Genomic DNA, 21,099 nt, shown 5'->3' with positions numbered 1-21,099 from the left:
AAACCTCCCTACTTGTTTCAGGAGTGGTGTGGTGAATGGCAAGTAAACAAGGAAGGGGCAGCCCTGTTTTCACTCTATTGCTTCCACTGTAGCAATAGCGGTGTCAGGGCATGGAAGGGTGAAACAGGGTTAGCAAATGCAACCTTTGGCGACCCCTTACTGACGCCCAAAGCAGCATGCTAATTCATTGGTAGGACTCTTAAATTATTGTCAGCTTCAACACAGGCAGATATTAGATCTCACAGGAACTACTGTTAGTCTTTAAAATCATACTGTAAATGTTCATTGGAAGCAGGCTGCACGCCCACCGGGTACTTCATAGCAGTATTTCAACCCTTCTTTTTATCCCCAGCATAAGGCAACTGCATTACTCAAGTCTAGCCTGGCCAAAATCAATTGTAACACTCCCTCTCATTGAACCAATTTCACCTGCGTGCTTTGGGACCCTGTAACCAACCTCAGTGCACCCCACTACTGATGCCCCTCCAAAGGCCGGCCCTGGTGCTACGCTGCTCTACTACTTGTCAGTAAGAGTTGAATCCATGCAAAGAACAATGGCCTCTGCTCCAGGGACTTCCAGTGATGCATATACACTAGCAGGACTTGGTTGTTAGCCAGGGCTGGCTTTAGAGATGGTGCTTGATTCCGTTCTGGGAAGGACATGGCTTTTGTAGTTCGGACTGGACTGTTGGGGCACAGGGTCAGAGCTGATTTGCATATCGCCATTGTCTAACCCAGGGTGGTGTGGAGTGCAAAAAAACGATGGATTTGGGCCCAGATCTTTGGACTGGTTTGAATGTGTGACATTGATCCACATTCGGTCCATCACCTGTTTTGTTTGCAATTGCGGCTTTAAAGATGGTGGCGCGCGGCGTAACTGTTTTTTTATTTGGCCCCCATGACCACCTTCTCCAGGGATTCCCTCACTACAACCCCCCACCAGTGCTCCTCATCTCTCCATAGCCCCTCTTTCACATTCATTTAATTTGTTTTCAAGTGCTTTTTGGGCGGTGGCTCTACTGATAGGAATGTATTTCTACCCAAATGAAACCTTTCCAGCAACATAAGGAACAGATGATGAAAGACTGGGGAAAAAACATAACGTCCTAACCTATACTATGCAGTTTGCATGTAGCTCTATCATGACAGTTTACAAGTAATTGTAATTTGTACTTGTAAAGTGCACTAACACCCCAACTGGGGTGTCCTGGCACTGTAACGCATGCACCCCCAAGGTGAAGCCAGGCATCCCAGCCCTGTTGGGGCCGTTGTGGAGATTAAGCAAGCTATTGCCCAGAGTTGCAGAGTGGGACCCATGATTAGAATAGGCACCGAGGCGAGAATTATCAGGTCCAAGGAAATTGAGCCCAAGACCCGCCGAGGTGGGAATTGAACCCTGGTTTCAGGCCAGACCTCTGTATCAGGGTCTGCCACTCTAGCCATTGAGCCACACTTCTCCAGTGTGCTATATTAGAATTGTAATTAATGAATTGCAAGTAACAAAAAGATCTCTGAGACAAAAGCACTAACCTACTGAGCTATCCACATAAAATACAACTCTGTGATCTGCAAAGTACATATTCATTCTCCCTACTTTACAATGAGTAAAACTGCCACTAGACAAAACTCCATACCTCTCCAGCAGGAACATTAATCACCATAGTCATCTTGGCATTTTTACTGCTACCTGAAATTTGCTGGACACATAGGAAACTCTGCAGAAGGTGTCTGTAAACCCATAAGATATTTCTACACCCAGCACTCCCAAGGTCACTGTCAGGTTGCACCGGACGCTCCGCCCAAAAGCGGGCCCTCTTACTAGCCCGCATGAGACTTATTTTTATTGGGGTTAAAGTTTGGAGTGCATACGAGTCAGTAAGACTGCACTCAAAGCCCATGAGTTTGCACTTGTGATGACATGTATATTATTTTATAAGATCTGGAAACGGTATACACATGTAAAACACAAGTAATTTATGCAGTGTAAAAACATGCTTTAAAACAAACATTAAAATATTTTTTAACCGCATGCACGCTAGCGCAATTCCGCTCCTGTGCTGAGTTTTTTAAAACCGCACTTTACGTGACCAGCTGGGCTCGTCATCAGCGTGCAAGGAGGCTACGCCATGACGAGCCCAGCTCGTCATGAGCGTGGAAGGGGTTAAAACTGTTTATTCAGTCAATGTGCACAGCATCAATCAAGCCCTGTTCACAATACATGAATCTGGCGCAAACCTCTTAACAAAAACGCTGTATGAAATGAACTATTAATGCTGTTGCACCCAAGCACCAATGTCGGAGGATAATCCTTTGCATTTCAACATCTTATGAAATGTGCGATAACCTCCAGGGTAGATTAGGATATGCAGTGCATGTGAACAAATACATACTGCCCGGTTCTTAATGTGAGCTAGTGGTTGCAGGTGTGGCCCACTGGCACTCATTTTTGGGGTCCCGCTCATATTTTTCCTCAACAGACCTTCGTCCAAAAGCAAGAGAGAAAAACATCAAAGGGAAAAAGAAGGAAAAAGAGAAAGACGGATAAACAGTGACAAAAGGAGAAAGCAGGAATGAAAATGACCCTGCAAGGGTGAGCTAGAGAGAGGGAGTATCTGTTGGTGGGTGAGGGAGGCATGAGGTAGAATCAAGCCTATGCAGCCTGGCATTCAGCACTCCGACCTTTGATAGCGCCAGCAGCAGGCTTCTGATACATGGGACTGACCGACCTTCGGTCAGTGCACCCGACTGCCTGATTTGGATGCCACCAAATATTAGGGCTGATTAACATTGCAGTAAGACCACAACCATCAGGCTGTCAGTGGTGGTCCCTCCACCATCCAGCCCATTGGGAGAGAGCTCGGTTGTTGGGGAGAAAGACCGCCATGTCTAACAGGATATAGGTTCCCGTCAGAGCGAATGGTGACTCCTATTCCTTGTAAAGAGGGTGGTGCCTGCTCAGGCACTACTATAGGGATTAGGATGGCCCTGTCTGCATGCCCTTTTATGGCGGTTCACCCACCATGAAAATGCAGGCGGAAAGTGACATTCTGGGACCCTAGCAGGGCCCCCTTCCCTCCTGGCCCTCCGCTATGAGGCCTGGGAGGCTCCAATGGTGCCCCACTAAACATCCCTGGACCATGTGGCAGGCACCACATGCTGCCTGCCACGTGGTGCAGGGATGTTTTAGATGTGTACATTTTGTATTGCTGCGTGTGCTGCAGCCCGCAGCACACGCCGCAATGTAAAATATACAGATTGCGACCGCAATGAAGGTGGGAGCATCATAATGCTGGCAGCAGGACCGCTGTCTTGTAGTCAAGTGGTCCTGCTTCTGCCACGGTGCCGGTCGGACGAGAGTCCGACAGGCATCGTATTCAGGCCCACTGTTCAGTCGCATTCCGACATTTCCCTATGGGAGCATGTGTTATGGCCGCAAACCAGCTATAGTACATGGCCCATAAGGAAATGGGAGGTGTTATTGACCCCTCCACCTCTTGGCAGGCACATAAAGGTGCTTGCCCCGGGGTTTGGCCCCAATCAGAGACCACGCACTCTAAGGGGCCCCTAGGTCCCCCGAAAACATTTTCCAGAAAGGCCGGCATGGCATCCATGATGGAAACCATGCATAGTAATCCCAAGGGTGGAAAGATCGCCCGTTGGGATTACGGGCCAGCCTCCAACTGGCTGACGGGCTCCTTGAGCCCGTTGGAAGCCAGACGGAATGACCGGCCCATTTCAATTCCGACCGGCTGATTCGTAATTTGGTTTGAGAATCTGAAAGCTCACTTCTTGTACACATTGAAGTCAGAATGGTATTTATTGCACTTACATATCGTCGATGTTCATATCCACTTCATGCTTTAAGTACTGTCCTATTATTCCTTCAGGCACATCTGTTGAACCATATGTCACCATGACTGACTGGTATTAATCTAAAACAAAACAGGAGACAAATATCAGTTAATTTACACATAGGTAGGGTGCATCCTAGCCAGTTTTCTACCGGCTTCACCGGTATTTTGATGTCCCGGCCAGTACAAAAGTTAGCAACATCTCCCGAAATGGTAATTTTAACCTTTATCTGTACATAATTCACACAGCAAATATAAATAGAAAACACTTTTATATGTGTTCCAGAGCTACAATAATGATCCATGACTAATAACTAAAGTAGACAATGACAGAAAAGTCCTGTTACAAATGAATGCATATGGTTTTGTTTAGAGTACTATTTAGTATCACAGCCAGGTCTTTTCAGACTTTTAAAATGAACAACAAATGGGCTGTAATTTTCTCTTGGAAAAGTGTAAACTGTGCACCGACTTTTTGCCAAACAGTCTTTAATTTTTGTGATGCGACTTATGCACTAACAGGTCGCATTGCAAATTCTCCAGTCGCAGAACGGCCTGCCTAATGTATATTAATTAGGCAGGTTGCTATATGTAACTGCCTGCGATTGGCTACAAACATGGATGATGGCTTGCAAGAAACAGTAGACCAACATACCAATTTTTTTACATTTTTTTCCCCAGCAACCCGTGTTCCCTAAAGGAACCAGTGCTGCTTTAAAAAAAAAAGTTTGCCTTTTGAGAAACACTGTATTCTCGACCACTGCCTTCTCCCCTCCCCCCACCCTGCCACCCACGGACTGCCAACGCCATACACAAAGAGGAAGGAATCCCAAAGGACCACTTCGCCTTTGCGAATCAATCTCATTTTAGGTGTCCTTATTTTTGTCTCAATCCCTTGATACATACCTTACTCAGGACAAATGGAATTATGCGGTAGTAGAGGGCCAAGTTATGTGGCAGGTAGAGAAAATTACACAGCAAGAAAAGGCACATTATGCAGTTTAATGCAGCATAATTATAGTATTACTGCTTTATTTTATAATTTTCACACTTGTTAACCCTATCAGGGGCAGTGATTACACCTCATTAGTACCAGTTTAACTACCAAATATAGCAGTAAGCAAAAGTAATGTGGCAAATGCAGAAAGTGTAACATTTTGCAAAAAAACGCTGCAGTTATGCCATCGTATTATTCCAATGGCACTGGCCATACTGTATTGCAATTAGGAGTAAACACTCCTTTCACACCCCTTCCTATTTGCAATTCCGTATGAGTACAATTTAGAAAGGCTTATCCGACTTGCAAAATGGATTTAAAATATACCAACATTTTGCGAATACGCCTCCAAATGTGAGTGCTGTAGGGTTTGGAATCATAAAATAGCTTTGTACATCAGGCCCTAAGTTAAGCCTATCCTGATGGGGCTATGTGATAATCTTACACTGACTTCCTATCTTAATCAAATTTTGTGATTCTGGACAAATAATTTCACATCAATATGCGTTTCTCTTATCAGCTTTTTTTTTTTTTTTACTGAGCAGAGCTTTAGATACATAGATACAAGATCTTAGAGATAAAAAACATCAATGAAAAAACAGCTATTTTTTCAGTGAAGTATTTTGTTACATTTTCACATAATTTTCCGAAGATTTGGGCTGCTTCTGTGCATAAGTGGCAATGAAAAGGAGAACTGAGTCCAGATGATGAGTGATTAAATGTTTTAGCAATAGATAGCGGAATGCAAACCGAATTGTTTAGTTACAAAACTGAAAGACACCCAGATATCTCGACTACTCATTGAAGGATGATGGTGTACAAAAAGACACAACAAAAGCCAGATTAAAACACTGGAATCTGTACCAGAACATCAGTGATCCAGCTCCAGAAAACAATGGAGCCATACACTAGACCAGATTTCAGAAATCAACAGGAGGCAATGATCACAGGAACAATCCTAAACATACCGGAAATAATAAATTCCAGAGACAGATAAATTACTGAAATAAAAGGACACTAATATTGGGAGGATCTTCGAGCCACTGATTCATTATCTTATGCAGGAAGAGATAGGGAAGATCATATTACTCCGGAAAATGTAAGGAAGTGACTATCAACATGTGGAATCAAAACTGAAGTCATGCCAGTTTCATTATAATTCATTTTTGGTAATGGTTTTATGTAGTTGTTCTGCACTCGAAGGTATTAGTGTGACTTACAGTGAACAGAAAAGAACACAGCACAAAGAACAGTGAAATTTCTGTCAGTTTAGAAAGCAACTTTGCAAAGCAGCCTTGGTTTAGTGGGACGCATTATTGCCCAGCCCCTGCCCACCCCCTGAAGCCGTCCAAGGGGTAACACAAAAATCTCCCCATGGACATACAAAAGTGTGCACTGCTCCTCAGTTCCCATTGTACTTCTCTGGCACACGGGTTGAAAATGTTTTTTTTTTCTCAGTGAAATAAGTAAAACTGCATGGTAAAGCACACAGTAGCTCAGGTTCCAAGCAGTTTCCCAAAACTCGCATAATGGGTGGAGAATACCGGCTGGTAAAGTAGATTCTGACCCCCTCCCATTTGCGCCATACCAAAGTCCAACCAACTCCTGAAGTGTGTCTAGGTGTGCTAATCTCTGAAGCACATATCAATTGAGCAAATAGTACTGAGACTGGTACATATGTTATGTCGCTATTCACTGAAAACTGTTTCCCTGTAGCACAAAAGTTTAGGAATTAAAAAAATTGGGATAGAACCACAATGATGCGATTTGATCATTATTAAGCAAATGTTGTCTGAAGAAGCCTTACATGATCTAAACCACAAGTCTGGAATGATTGGACATGTTATCATTGTCTCTGTGTTTTCTGTAAAGAGAAGGAAGTATAAGGAATATAATGGGGATAACCAAGCTCCTAAACCTAAAATGGGATTATATGAAGGGAATACACTATTCAAGCTATTGTGCCTTTTCAGCAAAAACTCTTGCTGTGCCACTGTGGCTGCAGAGGATCAAAAATACCATAGAACATATTTTCAAATATTTTATGGTACATCTCTAACAGACTTATTTCCCACTAAAGAAATATTTTTTTGGGCCTGGGACCGAGGGAAGGTATCTAAGTAAATTAGAAAACAAGGGTATACCTGGAAAGCTTGCAGTCTTCGTGCATCTATAGCACACAAATTATATTCACAAACCCTGTGTCCGTTGGAGTCCATAATTTTAATTCTATCATATATTTAATGAGTTTAAAACTGTCAAGAATGGCATCTTTCAATGTTTTTGTAAAACGTTATTACAAAAACATTTAAATGCATAGGTGTTTGAATGAATACTCATTCACATGCATTGTGTGCTACCTCTGAATGTTTTTGTAAAACTTTGCATTCATTCATGCATCAGTGTACATTTCTTTTAAGTTTTGTGTGATAAAAGTTTACAAAAATATTTTTAAAGCATTAGCTAAACCAAGAAGATGGCAGCCAATGGCAGATTTATTGGCTTAGGCAGTGCTTGTTTAATGTTGGCAGTGATGTCAGTTAGACACTGTTAAAAAAAACAAGTTAGATGGTTTTGGCTTAGCCCTTGGTGGATCCAGGAGGCCCCTGGCGGGCGCGCAATACCTTTTTGAGAATTAATGCACGAATCACAAAACAGCCGCCAAAGTAGCAATCTGTAAAGAGCGGAAAAGGCAGAAAATAAGTTAAAATCTTATTTATTTATTTAGTAGTAAAAGACCCACTGGGGCTATAGTAAAGGCATCTAATCAGATCAGCTCCAACCGCTTCTCTGAAATAGAACCTAGACTCACAAACAATAGCATTCCAAATTACATACATAGGAATCTAAGTGATGTAACAGAACTACAGATCCAAAGAATAATAAAAGGAAACTACAATAGACATAGAAGACATATACCACATGTACCTTTTCCAACAAAATAAAGAAAAAAACAAAACTAGTCTAAAACATAATCACAAACTTTTTTTGGCAATTTCACATTTCTTTTAAGTGAAATAGGAACATCCTGAGCAGAGGAAATCATAAAGCCATCATCCCCATGAACAGTATCAGCAAGATCAGAAGAAGCCAAACATGCTTTGTCAGGAACAGAATCAAAACATTTCCCAGCATTGTCATTAGAATGAACAGATTCAGAAACTGAAACAAAACATTTCCCAGCATTGTCATTAGAATGAACAAAATCATTAAATGAGACACCATCTCCCATTTTTCCAAAAAACTGTTCCTGACCTGGTTTAAGAACAATCGCCGAACTTTTGCTCCACCAACCCCTGTCCTTTAGCAAAACAGTTGACTTGGTAACATCTTCAACTTGAAAAGGTTCTGAAAACGTTGACATACCCTTAGGTGTAAAGGATGGTTTAACAACTCTCACCCAATCACCAATCGCTATATTTTGTTCTTACAATGATGAGACAAATCATGATAAGCCTTTCCAGACAAGCGAGCTGAAACCATATTGTTCCTGGCGTTATCAATGGAATCCTCTAAGCTGACTTTTTTACTCTTCTCATTAATAATTAAAGGCATAAACACAGACCTTAGTTTCCTGCCTCTCATTAAAAAATAAGGAGAAACTCCAGTGCATGAATTAGGAGTCAAGTGATAACTCCATATCTTCTCCTTTAAAAACTCAAAAACATCAAGGTTGCTTTCCAAAGCAGCTTGAATGCCCTCTTTAAAAAATCTGTTTGCCCTCTCTACCTGAACATTGGAACGAGGACTATAAAGAGGGGCCCTAATTGCAGTAACACCAAACCTATTCAGAAATGCTTGCATTTTACTAGAAATGAATTGAACACCATTATCTGACATCAAAGAGACAAGTGCCCCTTCAATCCTAAAAATGTTGTCCAAAAAATGCAAAACTTCATCAGTAGTGGGATGTTCTACAAAAGAATAATAAATCCACTTAGAAAAATCCTCAATCAAAACAATTAAAAATATCATCTCTCTACCCAGACACTCAAAAGGTCCAGAAAAATCAATAGAAAGTCTTTGCCAAGGACCTGTAGGGCCATCACCTAAAGACAGAGGTTCAGAAGCGACTCTCCAGTGCTTATCAGAATTAATGCACACTGAACAGTTATCAATGAATCTTTCGACAGAAGCATCTAAAGCAGGCCACCGGTAATGGCACTTCAACAATTTCTTAGTTCCAGACACACCCGGATGCCCAGAATGTGCTAAATGAATGATCCTATCTCTAAGACTAGCTGGTGGAATAAATAAATCTTGTCTTAATAAAATGTCATTCTCAATAGACAATTCCTCAGAAACTTGTGCAAAACTCCTCAAAGGTAATTCTAAACTCTTCACAGAAGGCCAGCCATTGGTAACAAAAAATGTAACCTTCTCCAAAGCACTGTCTTTCGCTAGATGATGATTCCATTCTTTATCATCAATACCAAAACAACAAGATTCTACTGCATCAATAGAAGCTACCACACATTCGTGTAGATCCACAATTTCATCACTGGATTCATTGACTGGAGGTAATCTGGACAAACAGTCAGCAGTGACATTTTTCCCTCCAGGAATGTGCTGACGGTTTTATGGGAAGTACTAGAATTAAACAATCTCGGCCCAGCTTTTATTAAATCTATCAAAGCACTCTATGTTGATCCTAAGGCTAAAACCACTGTGAACGGTAAAGAGTCAGAATCTATCAGCATTCAAAGGGGCACGCGGCAAGGATGCCCGTGCTCCCCAATTCTTTTCGCTCTATACATTAACCCACTAATTATCAAGCTTTTTACCTCTCCACTAATTGAACCGGTTAGTGTTGGCACTCACAACACCAAAATACTTGCCTATGCCGATGACGTGGCGGTATTAACACCGAACCCCACTGAGGCAATTGAGGAGATCGAATTAATCACTCGATCCTTTGGCTTATATTCAGGATATTCCCTGAATAAAAATAAGACGATGGTTATATGTACTGAAAACACATCTTTTGTAAGTCCTTATAGAGTCAACCACGCGGTTTACTTAGGAGGGACCATCTCCCCTAAGGTAAATGAAATAAATCATCTTAATTACGACCCTCTCATTAAAAAAGTTAAAAAAGATCTTGCTAGAGTTAACAATGTACACCTAACAATAATTGGTAGAACAAATTATCTCAAAATGAGCATATTTCCCAAAATCTTATATCTATTCCGGGCAATCCCGCTCCTGGCTGATGCTGGAATAATTAAAGCCCTCGATTCTTCCATGGTAAGATTCATCTGGAACTATGGCAAAATTAGAAGGGCCCTTTCCAAGTTAACTCTACCCCAACAAAGAGGAGGCCTGGCAGTACCAAATTTAACATTCTATTCTTGGGCAAAACTATTACAACAAATGACTATCCTCTTTGAGGCTAAACCACCAACAAATAATGCCCTAAGCTGTTCAATACCATCAATATATGAACTATTGTTAGGAGGAAAAGCCAGAGGTCTTCTCTTAAAACAAATCGAACCATCTTACTTTAAAAAAATTTAATTTAAGACTATCACGGATGCATGGAGAGTTTGGAAGAATACCACGAAGTACTTGACAATACCTAAATACACCAAATATACTCCACTCTGGCATAGTTCAATAATCCCGACCCAAGTTAACAATAATATCTCGAGGAGATGGGAGAACTTAGGGATAGTGACACTAGGAGATCTTTTTCATCAGGATTCTATACTGTCTTTCGAAGAATTATGCCAAAAATATCAAACTCTCCGTACTGACTACCTGAAATGTATACAAGTTTATACATCCCTTAGACAGACTGTACCTAGAATAGAACTGACGGCCATCCCAATTTTAGAACTAATCCAGAAAAAGGTAACTAGGATAGGTAATATCTATGAACTGCTTATAAACAATCAACCTGACGATCTAGAACAAACGGAAAAACGATGGGCCTCTATGCTACATAATCCAAATATCGATATTGATAAGTCCCTGATGTTATCATCGAAATTACTGTTAGCATCTAACTTAAATGCACAAATTTTTAAGACAATTTATGATCTTTACTTCACCCCTGCGAAATTATTCAGTTGGGGAAAAAGAATAAATGATCAATGCCCGAGAAGCTCTCTCAGCCCAGCTAATTTTATACATATGCTCGCCGACTGCCCTAAATTAGACTCGATCAAAAAAGGGATGTTCAAATACTGGGCCGGAAATTTCAGACACGAGCTTAAAACATCATCAACACTATTAATCCTGGGCTACGACGATTCTCTAGGGTATAGTAATGATGAAGCATTGACAGTATTTGTTGGGACCGCAGTATATAGAATACTTTTGACAACACAGTGGAAAGATACAGATGCCCCTAATTTTCAAGGATGGCTGAATAGACTAATAGGAATTTATAAACAGGAGACTGCAATTTATAAAACCAAAGGGAAAAGACTACGAACCCTTGGGGCTCAGTTATGGGCCCCAGTCGCTACCTGGTTTGACAACCAAAGAAACTCATAGCCTCTAAAGATGTGATATATTCTTTTTTTTTCTTTTTCTTTATTTATATATTCATTTACATGTCATTTATCTGCCAATGTCATATATCTATCAAATTTTGATTCTTTTGGAATTGATCACTTACTTATTCTATGTACTGTATGAGTTGTATATTTATGTATTTGCTCAAATAAATATATATTAAAAAAAAAGGAATCCTCTAAGCTGACTTTTTTACTCTTCTCATTAATAATTAAAGGCATAAACACAGACCTTAGTTTCCTGCCTCTCATTAAAAAATAAGGAGAAACTCCAGTGCATGAATTAGGAGTCAAGTGATAACTCCATATCTTCTCCTTTAAAAACTCAAAAACATCAAGTTTGCTTTCCAAAGCAGCTTGAATGCCCTCTTTAAAAAATCTGTTTGCCCTCCCTACCTGACCATTGGAACGAGGACTATAAAGAGAGGCCCTAATTGCAGTAATACCAAACCTATTCAGAAATGCTTGCATTTTACTAGAAATGAATTGAACACCATTATCTGACATCAAAGAGACAAGTGCCCCTTCAATCCTAAAAATGTTGTCCAAAAAATGCAAAACTTCATCAGTAGTGGGATGTTCTACAAAAGAATAATAAATCCACTTAGAAAAATCCTCAATCAAAACAATTACAAATCTCATCTCCCTACCCAGACACTCAAAAGGTCCAGAAAAATCAATAGAAAGTCTTTGCCAAGGACCTGTAGGGCCATCACCTAAAGACAGAGGTTCATAAGCGACTCTCCCGTGCTTATCAGAATTAATGCACACTGAACAGTTATCAATGAATCTTTCGACAGAAGCATCTAAACCAGGCCACCAGTAATGGCACTTCAACAATTTCTTAGTTCCAGACACACCAGGATTCCCAGAATGTGCTAAATGAATGATCCTATCTCTAAGACTAGCTGGTGGAATAAATAAATCTTGTCTTAATAAAATGTCATTCTCAATAGACAATTCCTCAGAAACTTGTGCAAAACTCCTCCAAGGTAATTCTAAACTCTTCACAGAAGGCCAGCCATTGGTAACAAAAAATTTAACCTTCTCCAAAACACTGTCTTTCGCTAGATGATGATTCCATTCTTTATCATCAATACCAAAACAACAAGATTCTACCGCATCAATAGAAGCTACCACACATTCGTGTAGATCCACAATTTCATCACTGGATTCATTGACTGGAGGTAATCTGGACAAACAGTCAGCAGTGACATTTTTCCCTCCAGGAATGTGCTGAATCACAAAATTGAACTCCTGTAGTCTCGCAATCAGCCTAACTAATCTTGATGAAGCATTGCCACTTCTCACACCATCCATCATATAAACAAGTGGTTTATGATCAGTCACCAAAGTAGAAGGTCTTCCCCACAAAAAATTCTTAAACTTTTCCACAGCCCACACACAGGCTAGGGCCTCCTTTTCTATGGTACTATAGTGAACTTCCGCACCCCTAATACCTCTAGAGATGAAAGAAATAACCCTACCTTCAACAATCTGAGTGAACACCGCACCCAAACCAATTGTACTAGCATCAACAGTCACAAATGAATCACCTTCCGGATCAAATGTATTTAGTCCAGGTGCCTTAGCTATAAGGTTAACAACCTTTACAAAATCAGAATCATGAACATCTGTCCAAACAAACTTTGCCCCTTTCTTTAGCAATTGTCTAAGTGGCTCCACAACCAAAGCATACCCCTTCACAAACTTAGCAAAATACTCACTTAAACCGAGAAATGAGTGCAAAGTATCCTTGTCTTTAGGTTTACTACAATTCTCTAAGCTTGTAATGATATCTTCTTTTGGGAATATGCCTTCAGGAGTGATTTTGTGACCCAAATAGTTGATTTCATTGACCAAAAATTTACATTTTTCTTTACTAACTGTCATACCCTTGTTGTTTAGGGTGCTTAAAACGTTCTCCAAAATGGAATTATGGTCACTAATGGTCTTAGCAAAAATTAGAATATCGTCCTGAAAAGACTGTACCCCTTTGAGACCATGAAATAAACTCTCAATCAACTTTTGAAACACACTGGCAGCTGATGCCAGGCCAAAAGGCATCCTCAAGAACCTATATAGGCTAAACGGAGTGATAAAGGCTGTCAGATCTTTTGAATCCTCCACAAGAGTTACCTGATGATAGGCGGATTTAAGATAAATGATTGAAAAGAACTTTGCACCATTGACAGCCGCCAACATCTCTTGTATTCTAGGCAAGGGATAAGTTTCAATTACAGATCCAAAGAATAATAAAAGGAAACTACAATAGACATAGAAGACATATACCACACAATCAAAAAACATTATTGGGAGTATTGCTTTGTTGAAAAAACTGAGTCTCTGTTGGCTGGTAGAGTAGTTATTTCCATCGTGAGTTTGTTCATAAAGTTCCTAAGGCTTAAAAGGAAAGAAATGCAGTAAAGCAGTTAGATTCACTTGCCTGTGCTAGCAGGAGCATTAAAAATTTGAATAATGCCATTGGGAGGTGTTAACACGCAGAGGCTGGTAGGGTATACAAGGTTCCTTATTCTCTCCGGCAGAGCAGTGCGCGCAGGCAGGCACCTCTTTGCTCCTCGTGGGTGTTGGTATATTGCCCTGTGTCCCCATCCCCTGAACGGAAGCGGTGTCCAGTGTCCAGTCACTTTCCCATCTGCTCTGTGCAGGGTCCTAGCACTTGCCTGCACATATTGCTCTAACATCGCCGTCCCCTTGTTGACAAATAAAACCTTTCTCCTCGCCTGCCTTTCCAGGAAAGGAGTAACAAATAGATAATGAAGTGTGAGAGAAACACGAGAAAAGGAAGGAGAGAGAGATAAAAAGAGAGAGAGAAAGAGAGAGAGAGTGAGAGAGAGAGAGAGAGAGAGAGAGAGAGAGAGAGGGAGAGAGATTCATTGTGACTGTCTCAGATATTAATGTTCTTTGATCCATCATTATAGTTCTTCAATTAGCCTTTTTGGTTTTTCGCTCACTCTCTTTGGGAGAGACCTTTCCTTTTCCTGGTCCTATTCCTCACCTGCAGCTACAGCCTGGAGAAGTCCTTCGCTGCTGTGAGGGGCTCCATCTGAACACTCCTAAGAGTTGTCGCTCTGAGCTTTCTACTTGTTGCTAGGCAATGCCTCTCCTTCATCGTCATCTGATGTTCTAAATTCCTTGAAGTGAGAGCTGTTTCTAGTGATAGAGTGGGACCCTGAACGCCATGATAACATTTGTTATTGTTAGTGGCTGGCTCAAGAAGAGACTGTCTAACTTCCTTGTTTGCCTTAGGCAGACAAGTAATAGATGCCCTTGCTTTAGTTCAGATGCTGTGCATGACATCATGTATCGGCGTGCTGTTTCATCTTCCTCTTGGCTTCTTTGTCTTGTGTGGCAATCTCATTGTGTTCATGTAGTGCTTGGGCTCTCAGATGAGGCAGGCAGGTCCTGCTTGTTCTCCTCAGTACCAGTTCTACTAGGCATTGACCTGTGGAACTGTGCGGGCTGTTGTGGTAGTCCCGAAGTATTTGGCACAGTGCTTGGCTCATTGAGATCTGCACCAGTTTTGCTAATTTGATGGCCTTTTTTTATGTTGCCCATAAACCTTTCCACCATACCATTTGCTTGCAGCCATTGAGGTATTATTTTCCTGTGATGTATTCCCAGATAGGCCATGAACTTGCGGAATTTTTCTCCTGAAAACAGTGATCCATTGTCTGTCTTACATGACAGCAAGACACCCCATGCTGCAAATATGTCATCTAAAATTGGTAAGGTGGCTGTTGCTGATGGTGATGATGTGTGGTGTACTGTGGGGAAGCAGGAGTAATTGTTGATGACGACTAACAGCAAGCCACCGGTGTCCAGCGGCCCATAGAAGTCAGCAGCCAGTGTCATCCACACTGCCTTGGGGAGGCCAGACATGTGTAGTTGATCTGGGTTTGGTGGTCTTCCCATTATCTGGCAGAGGTGACAGCTCATGATCATGTCTTCTACCAGACATTCAAGTCTCTCTGCATTTTCTTTGTTGCCACTATCCCTCTGTGAGACTCATGTGCCAGGTATACTTTCTGCCATCGGAGGTTCTTTGGTATCACTAGCCTGGCTCCTCGAAGTGGTATTCCATGCTCCGTTTCAGACAGCTCTTCCTGTATTTGTTTGAAAGCAAGTATCTCTCCTTTTCTGACCCCTTTACTTACTGGACTGCTGTTGTTTACATCTCCTTCTCTGTTGCTGTATGAGTGTTTTGACTGCTTGTGGCATGGCGTCCCATTTATTGTTTCTTGCACCAGTTCCTCTATTGTTATTTGGGCAGGTGTGTTTTGATATAGCACAAAATCATCACCCATGGATGTTGTCTCTGTTGCATGAGGTACGGGGTGCCTCAACATGTAGTGAGCAGGTCATGCTCTCTCCTGGTTTGTGCACTATTTTGTAAGTCGTAGTCCATCAGGCGTATCCCCCGTCTTTCGATGCGCAGTGGAATTTTTGCATTCGGGTTGCTGTATATTTTGACCAGTGCTTGGTAGTTTATCACAATGGTGAATGACATCATGTAGATAAACATGTGGTAGTGCTCATATGCCCACTACTGGTTGAGAGTATGCCCTTTTTATGCCTGACAGGCTCCTACTTGTATATGCAACAATCTGTCCTGGCGAGTCTCTTCCCCGCATATGTTTTGTGAGAATGGTTCCTAAACCCACCGGGCTGGCGTTTACAATGAGCTCAGGGCACAGAGACACGTCAAAGTAGGCAATGTGGTCTACCGCTATGACTGCATGCCAGGTGTGTTCAAACACCCTGCCGCACTCTGAGGCCCGGAGGAATGACTGCCCCTGTTTAGTCAGTTCATGGAGTGGGGTGCTCACTGTGGCAAAGTCTTTGATGCAGCGAGGACAGTAACTTACCAGCCCTAGAAACACCCTCATCTCTGTTATGTCTACTGGGGGGTGTGTTTTGCAGAGTGTTTCAACGTTGCTGGGGTTTGGCTGCATTCCTTTCCATGAGGGAATGTTGACAAATAACACAAGTTCTCATTTCCTCAGCTTGAATTTGTCTTCATTCAGTGTCAAGCTAGCGATTTCCACCTTACTGCAGACCTTTCTAAGTACCTTGTCGTGCTCTTCATTCGTATAGCCAAATACTAGGATGACATTAGTATAACTTAGACTGTTTGTACGGGTGTTATCACCCCTTGCACCATCTCCTGAAATATTTCAGCGGTTGAAAATACCTTAAGTGTGTGGAGAAGGTTGTAATTTAGCAGGACTACGGCTGGTGGTAGCCATTGAATAAGTCTAGCTTTGAGAATATACAGGCTCAAGCTAGGCAGCTGATTATGTCGTTCAGGGGAGGTCCTGGGTGCTGTTCTCTTTCAATTGCTGTGTTTGGTAGGAGCTGACAGACACAGATGCATATTTTTGTTGTGTTCCGGTTCCAGTATGGCCACAACAGGGGCACCCAAGGAGTTGATACATCCAAGGATTTTATGATATTCTGTGCTAGTAAGCTCTTCAGTTCTTCTTCGTATTTATTTGAATTTATTTATAAAGTTTTATATAGTGCGAACATGACCCTAGAGGGTATCAGAGAAGAAGTGTGAAGTATGGAGAAGTGTGGCTCACTGGTTAGAGGAGGCAGACCTGGAAGCAGAGGTCAGCCCGGGATCAGGGTTCAATTCCCAGCTCGGTGGGGTCTTGAGTCCTAAAATGTCTATGGATTCGACAATTCTCGCTCCGGTGCCTACTCGATTCACGGGTTCACACTCTGCGACTCTGGGCAATAGCTTGCTTAATCTCCACAACGGCCCCTCGCGGCGGGATGCCTAGCTTTCACCTTGCGGAAACCCTGCTGGGGTTATCTCACAGGGGAATACCAGGACGGGTTCCCTAAGCAAGCGCTTAGAAACCGCTCGGTGATTTGCGCTATATAAATTCCTGTACATTTACATTTACATCAGAGGACTTTACATTACATCATTCGGAAACTTTAGATGGTAAATAGAGTAATATACATACATTCCGTATTCAACCTTCAATACAACAAGAGGTAGAAGCTGTAGATAAGATAACATAGGTTGCTTACAGTAACAAGATTTAAAGTTTTAGGATGTGAATTTGTTCATTAGAAGCATTTTCACTTCTTTTTTGAAGGTGGAGGAGGAAAGAATTCTGTGTACATCTGGCTTAAAGAAGTTCCAAATCATTGGTGTGATACTAGAAAAAGCTCTGCTGCACGTTCTCTTTTTGTGGAAGGATTGTGGTTTCTGTAGTACTGAGCTCGCGCTTCGCAAATGTCTCCATCTCCAGACAGCTCTAGCTTTTGTGCTAAGGAACTAACGGTTTTGAAATGAAGGGCTTTATAGGTCATGCTGGAAATCTTTAGTTGTATTCTTGCCTCATATGGTAGCCAATTCAGTTCTTTTAAGGTCTGAGAAATGTGGTTATTTCTTTTTGTTCCAGAGGCCAGCTTGGCTGCAGCGTAGAGAGATGCCCTCAGCTGGGCCAGCTTGTATTTGGGAAGTCCGCATAGAGTGGTGCTTCTGTAGACCAATCTTGGTAACACTAGGACTTGTACCGCCATTTTTAAGGCGGCCTGTGGGACAAATGGTTTAAGTTTCTTTAGGATACTCATCTGATGATTAGCTCCTTTGGTGGCATTACTGATATGCGCCTGCATATTCAAGTGTTTGCCTAGGGTGATTTGCAAGAATGTAGTGGATTTCCTACTCCTGCGGTTGGTGGTTTTGAGTCACTGGTTTGGCAGCTTCGTTGAAGGGTAACTTGAGTGTCCTTAAGATTCCCCTGCTCCTTGAGGATTGCAGGGGTTTCTCTCAGAATGTTGTGATGCTGAGACATGCAGTGTTAGACCTGGTACCATTGGTGTGAGTATCCCTTCCATTTTTGCTGTTGTCTCCTCTGTTTTTTAGGTCTCGCCTACGATGAACGCGCTAACAGCGCGTTCTCGCAGCGAGAACTATTGTCGGCGTCTCAGCAGTCTGAGAACGACAAAGGGAGACAAGACCTGGCCGCGTGCAGCGTTTCCCCATAGGATAATGTTGTGCGCGCGGCCAGGTCTTCTCTCCACAGCATAGACCAGATCGCGTCGCACGCCTCTCTGGAATGCAGGGGGAGTCTGCAGAGAGTCGCGCGGCGCTATTAAGCGTCGAAGCTTGTGTATCTAGTTGCTGTAGCTACCCTCTGTCACAGTCCATGTTTCAGCAGCTCACCTTATGATGATCACCGGAGCCTTCAACACTAACATTTTTCATCGCAGTTTAGTCTTTCTCCCCAGCGATTGAGCCCGTTGCCTGATTCTTCATTGCCACCCCATATTACCATTATCAGTTTTACATTGCGTCACTAATGGCCTCCACACCTTTCCGATCCTGAAAGGCGTGTTTTCATTTTTAATCTATATAGCGCTAGTGTGTATCATTATTTGCTAGTTGCAACCAGCCGCACTCCCCTTATGTTTCCAGTCAGTGGACGTCACACGTGTGGGACCTCCTGAAAAGACAGGGTCCTGAGCTAGAACGTAGAATAAACTCCATCCTGAAACGTTTAGGATGTGAATTTTGCTGTTTTTTTTTCCTGTCTTCCTTCATTCAGGAGACACACAGGCAGCGTGATCGGAAAGCTCCACCCCCGCGAGGACATGTCCTACACTGACACAAGGGGCAGTTGTAGGGGTTAATGTATGTCACAAGGAGCTAATGACTTGTCTGAAACCTTTCAGTCATAGATTTCTGTCACCATGTGTGCTTTACTGCACGCTTGCCCGCAGTAGAAGCTCTGTGTCCAAGAATACAGTATGTGCGCAGGCAGCTGGGATCTCAAATGATTACTCGGGCCACTGAATCTATGGAGTTCGATGCTAGATGAGAGACCCCGATCTAGGTTACAACCTGCGCGTGCCTGCGGGTTCCTTCCTTTGAAACCCCACTGATGTGTATTTTAGGTGACATGTATTTTAATTGTTACCGCGAAAACCATGCAGGCCCTGTAAATTACTCCAGTGGAAGGCTGCTTAGAGGCAGCGTGTCTACGATTAATGCCTGTGTGCAGTCTGCTGGGAGATTTGTGGGAAACATTTATCACAAACATAGAAACAATAGAATAGGAGCAGTGGTTGTTTGCTGTCATTTTGCTTTTTTGCATTTTTTAGTGAGAAAACTACCCTTGCACCAAAAATAGAGACAAATGGAAGGATTTGCATTTCACGCAATTACAGGTAATGTCACAATATTTTTGCCGAAATTTCACAATGATTTCACTTGGAGTGTGGCTGTTGAGAACACTTATGGTGGGTTTTGGTTGCAATATCACCAAAGGAAATACAAATGACGAAATGGAATGCGCTCACAGGTACTTGCAAATGGTTCAAATTATTTAATTAACTGATGATTATTTTATGTCTCCTGGATAATAAGGCAATATTTGATTATTAAAATATTAAATTACTAATTGTATTTTTGTACAGCTAATGTGCATATTTATGACTTCTGGCCGTTATATATTTTGGGCATATCTTCTTTCGAGTGTAATATTGAGAGGGATCGTGCATAAGCGCCAGCATCACGGGTCCTGAGGCAGTGAACTCCGAGTGTTGACACGAGGGTGTGCAAAGTTCACACTCACTCACACCATTGGAAAGGTATGTAATGTTAAATGGAAGAAGCATTTGTAATGCAATAGGTCTCACATTTGCGAGAGTTAAATCTATTGGCATTGTAAATGACAATGCCTTTTATTTATGTTTTAAAAACCAAAACATACATTAAAGGCATTGTCATTTACAATGCCAATAGCTCAAACTCGCGGAAATGCGAGACCTATTGCATTGCAAATGCTTGTTATATGTTTTGCTTGTTGTAGATGCTTTGGACACTGTGCCACTGCTATTCAGTGCCACAGTGCAAGTGCTCCCTATTGTAAAGTATTGTAATTGATTAGTAAGGAGCTTGTAAAGTGTGTCTCGGTCCTGCCATTGCAGAGCCTGTGTGCAGTCTAGTACTGCCATGTTGACTTGGTAAGTGCACCCACTTACCAGCCCATAAACATTCCCTCTTCTACATACCAGACAACCCTTAAGGTAGGCCTATGGGCAGGGTGCATTGTAAGTAAGGGGTAAGACATGCCCTGATGTGTGTGGTATGTCCTGATAGTGAATTAGAGTCAATTTGGTTATTCACCATTGCTAGGCTACCTGTCCCTATTGGCCAGAATGGGAAGTTTGATTATAACATCTTATAATCCTAACTGACCCAGGGGACATGGTAGAGAAACAAATTGAGTATGCTGAACTCAGAATGATTAAAAACATCTTTTAGTGAAGTCGGTTTTGACATTCTGTATTTGAAAATATCACTTTTAGAAAGTGGGTATTTTCTTGCCTAACTATCCAGTCTGCCTCTGCTAGGTTGTGTATTGCATGTCTGGTTTGTGAGTGACAGGAGGGCTGGGGCTCCAGCAGTCTGATGAGTCTGGGCTGGGCTGAATAGGACCTTGGCTGAATAGACAGTGGGGGGCGGATATTTCCTTTCACTCCCCTGAGCCCTCGTAGAATAGAGAGTAGGGGGAGGAGATTTCCTTTCAGCTACATGGGCCAGGTCTGCTTTCAACAATGCTGTCTCCACCTCCTGCCAGGAAGCTGCACAGAACTGGTTTTGGCTAGGTACAGGCACCCTCTGCCTTCAGAGAATAAAGGATTTACTAGTATAAATATTGGGGCCCAGACCCCAAGACTT

General features: G+C 42.1%; 1 protein-coding gene across 1 annotated transcript in view; it reads right to left on the bottom strand.

Moving 5' to 3' along the window:
- LOC147688813 (ATP-binding cassette sub-family B member 5-like) overlaps positions 1-21,099 on the bottom strand; it is a 973,135-nt gene that overhangs the window by 830,912 nt on the left and 121,124 nt on the right. Inside the window, exon 2 of the mRNA XM_086941722.1 lies at positions 3,830-3,932. Within this exon, the coding sequence (XP_086797848.1) occupies positions 3,830-3,915 (86 nt within the window). The 5' untranslated portion in view covers positions 3,916-3,932. The remainder of the gene's footprint in view (positions 1-3,829; positions 3,933-21,099) is intronic.

The sequence above is a fragment of the Lissotriton vulgaris genome, chromosome 10, assembly GCF_964263255.1.
Source record: "Lissotriton vulgaris chromosome 10, aLisVul1.2, whole genome shotgun sequence".
Lineage (NCBI taxonomy): Eukaryota > Metazoa > Chordata > Amphibia > Caudata > Salamandridae > Lissotriton > Lissotriton vulgaris.
The sequence above is the reverse complement of the archived record's forward strand: the minus strand, read 5'-3'. Positions and strand labels throughout refer to the sequence as shown.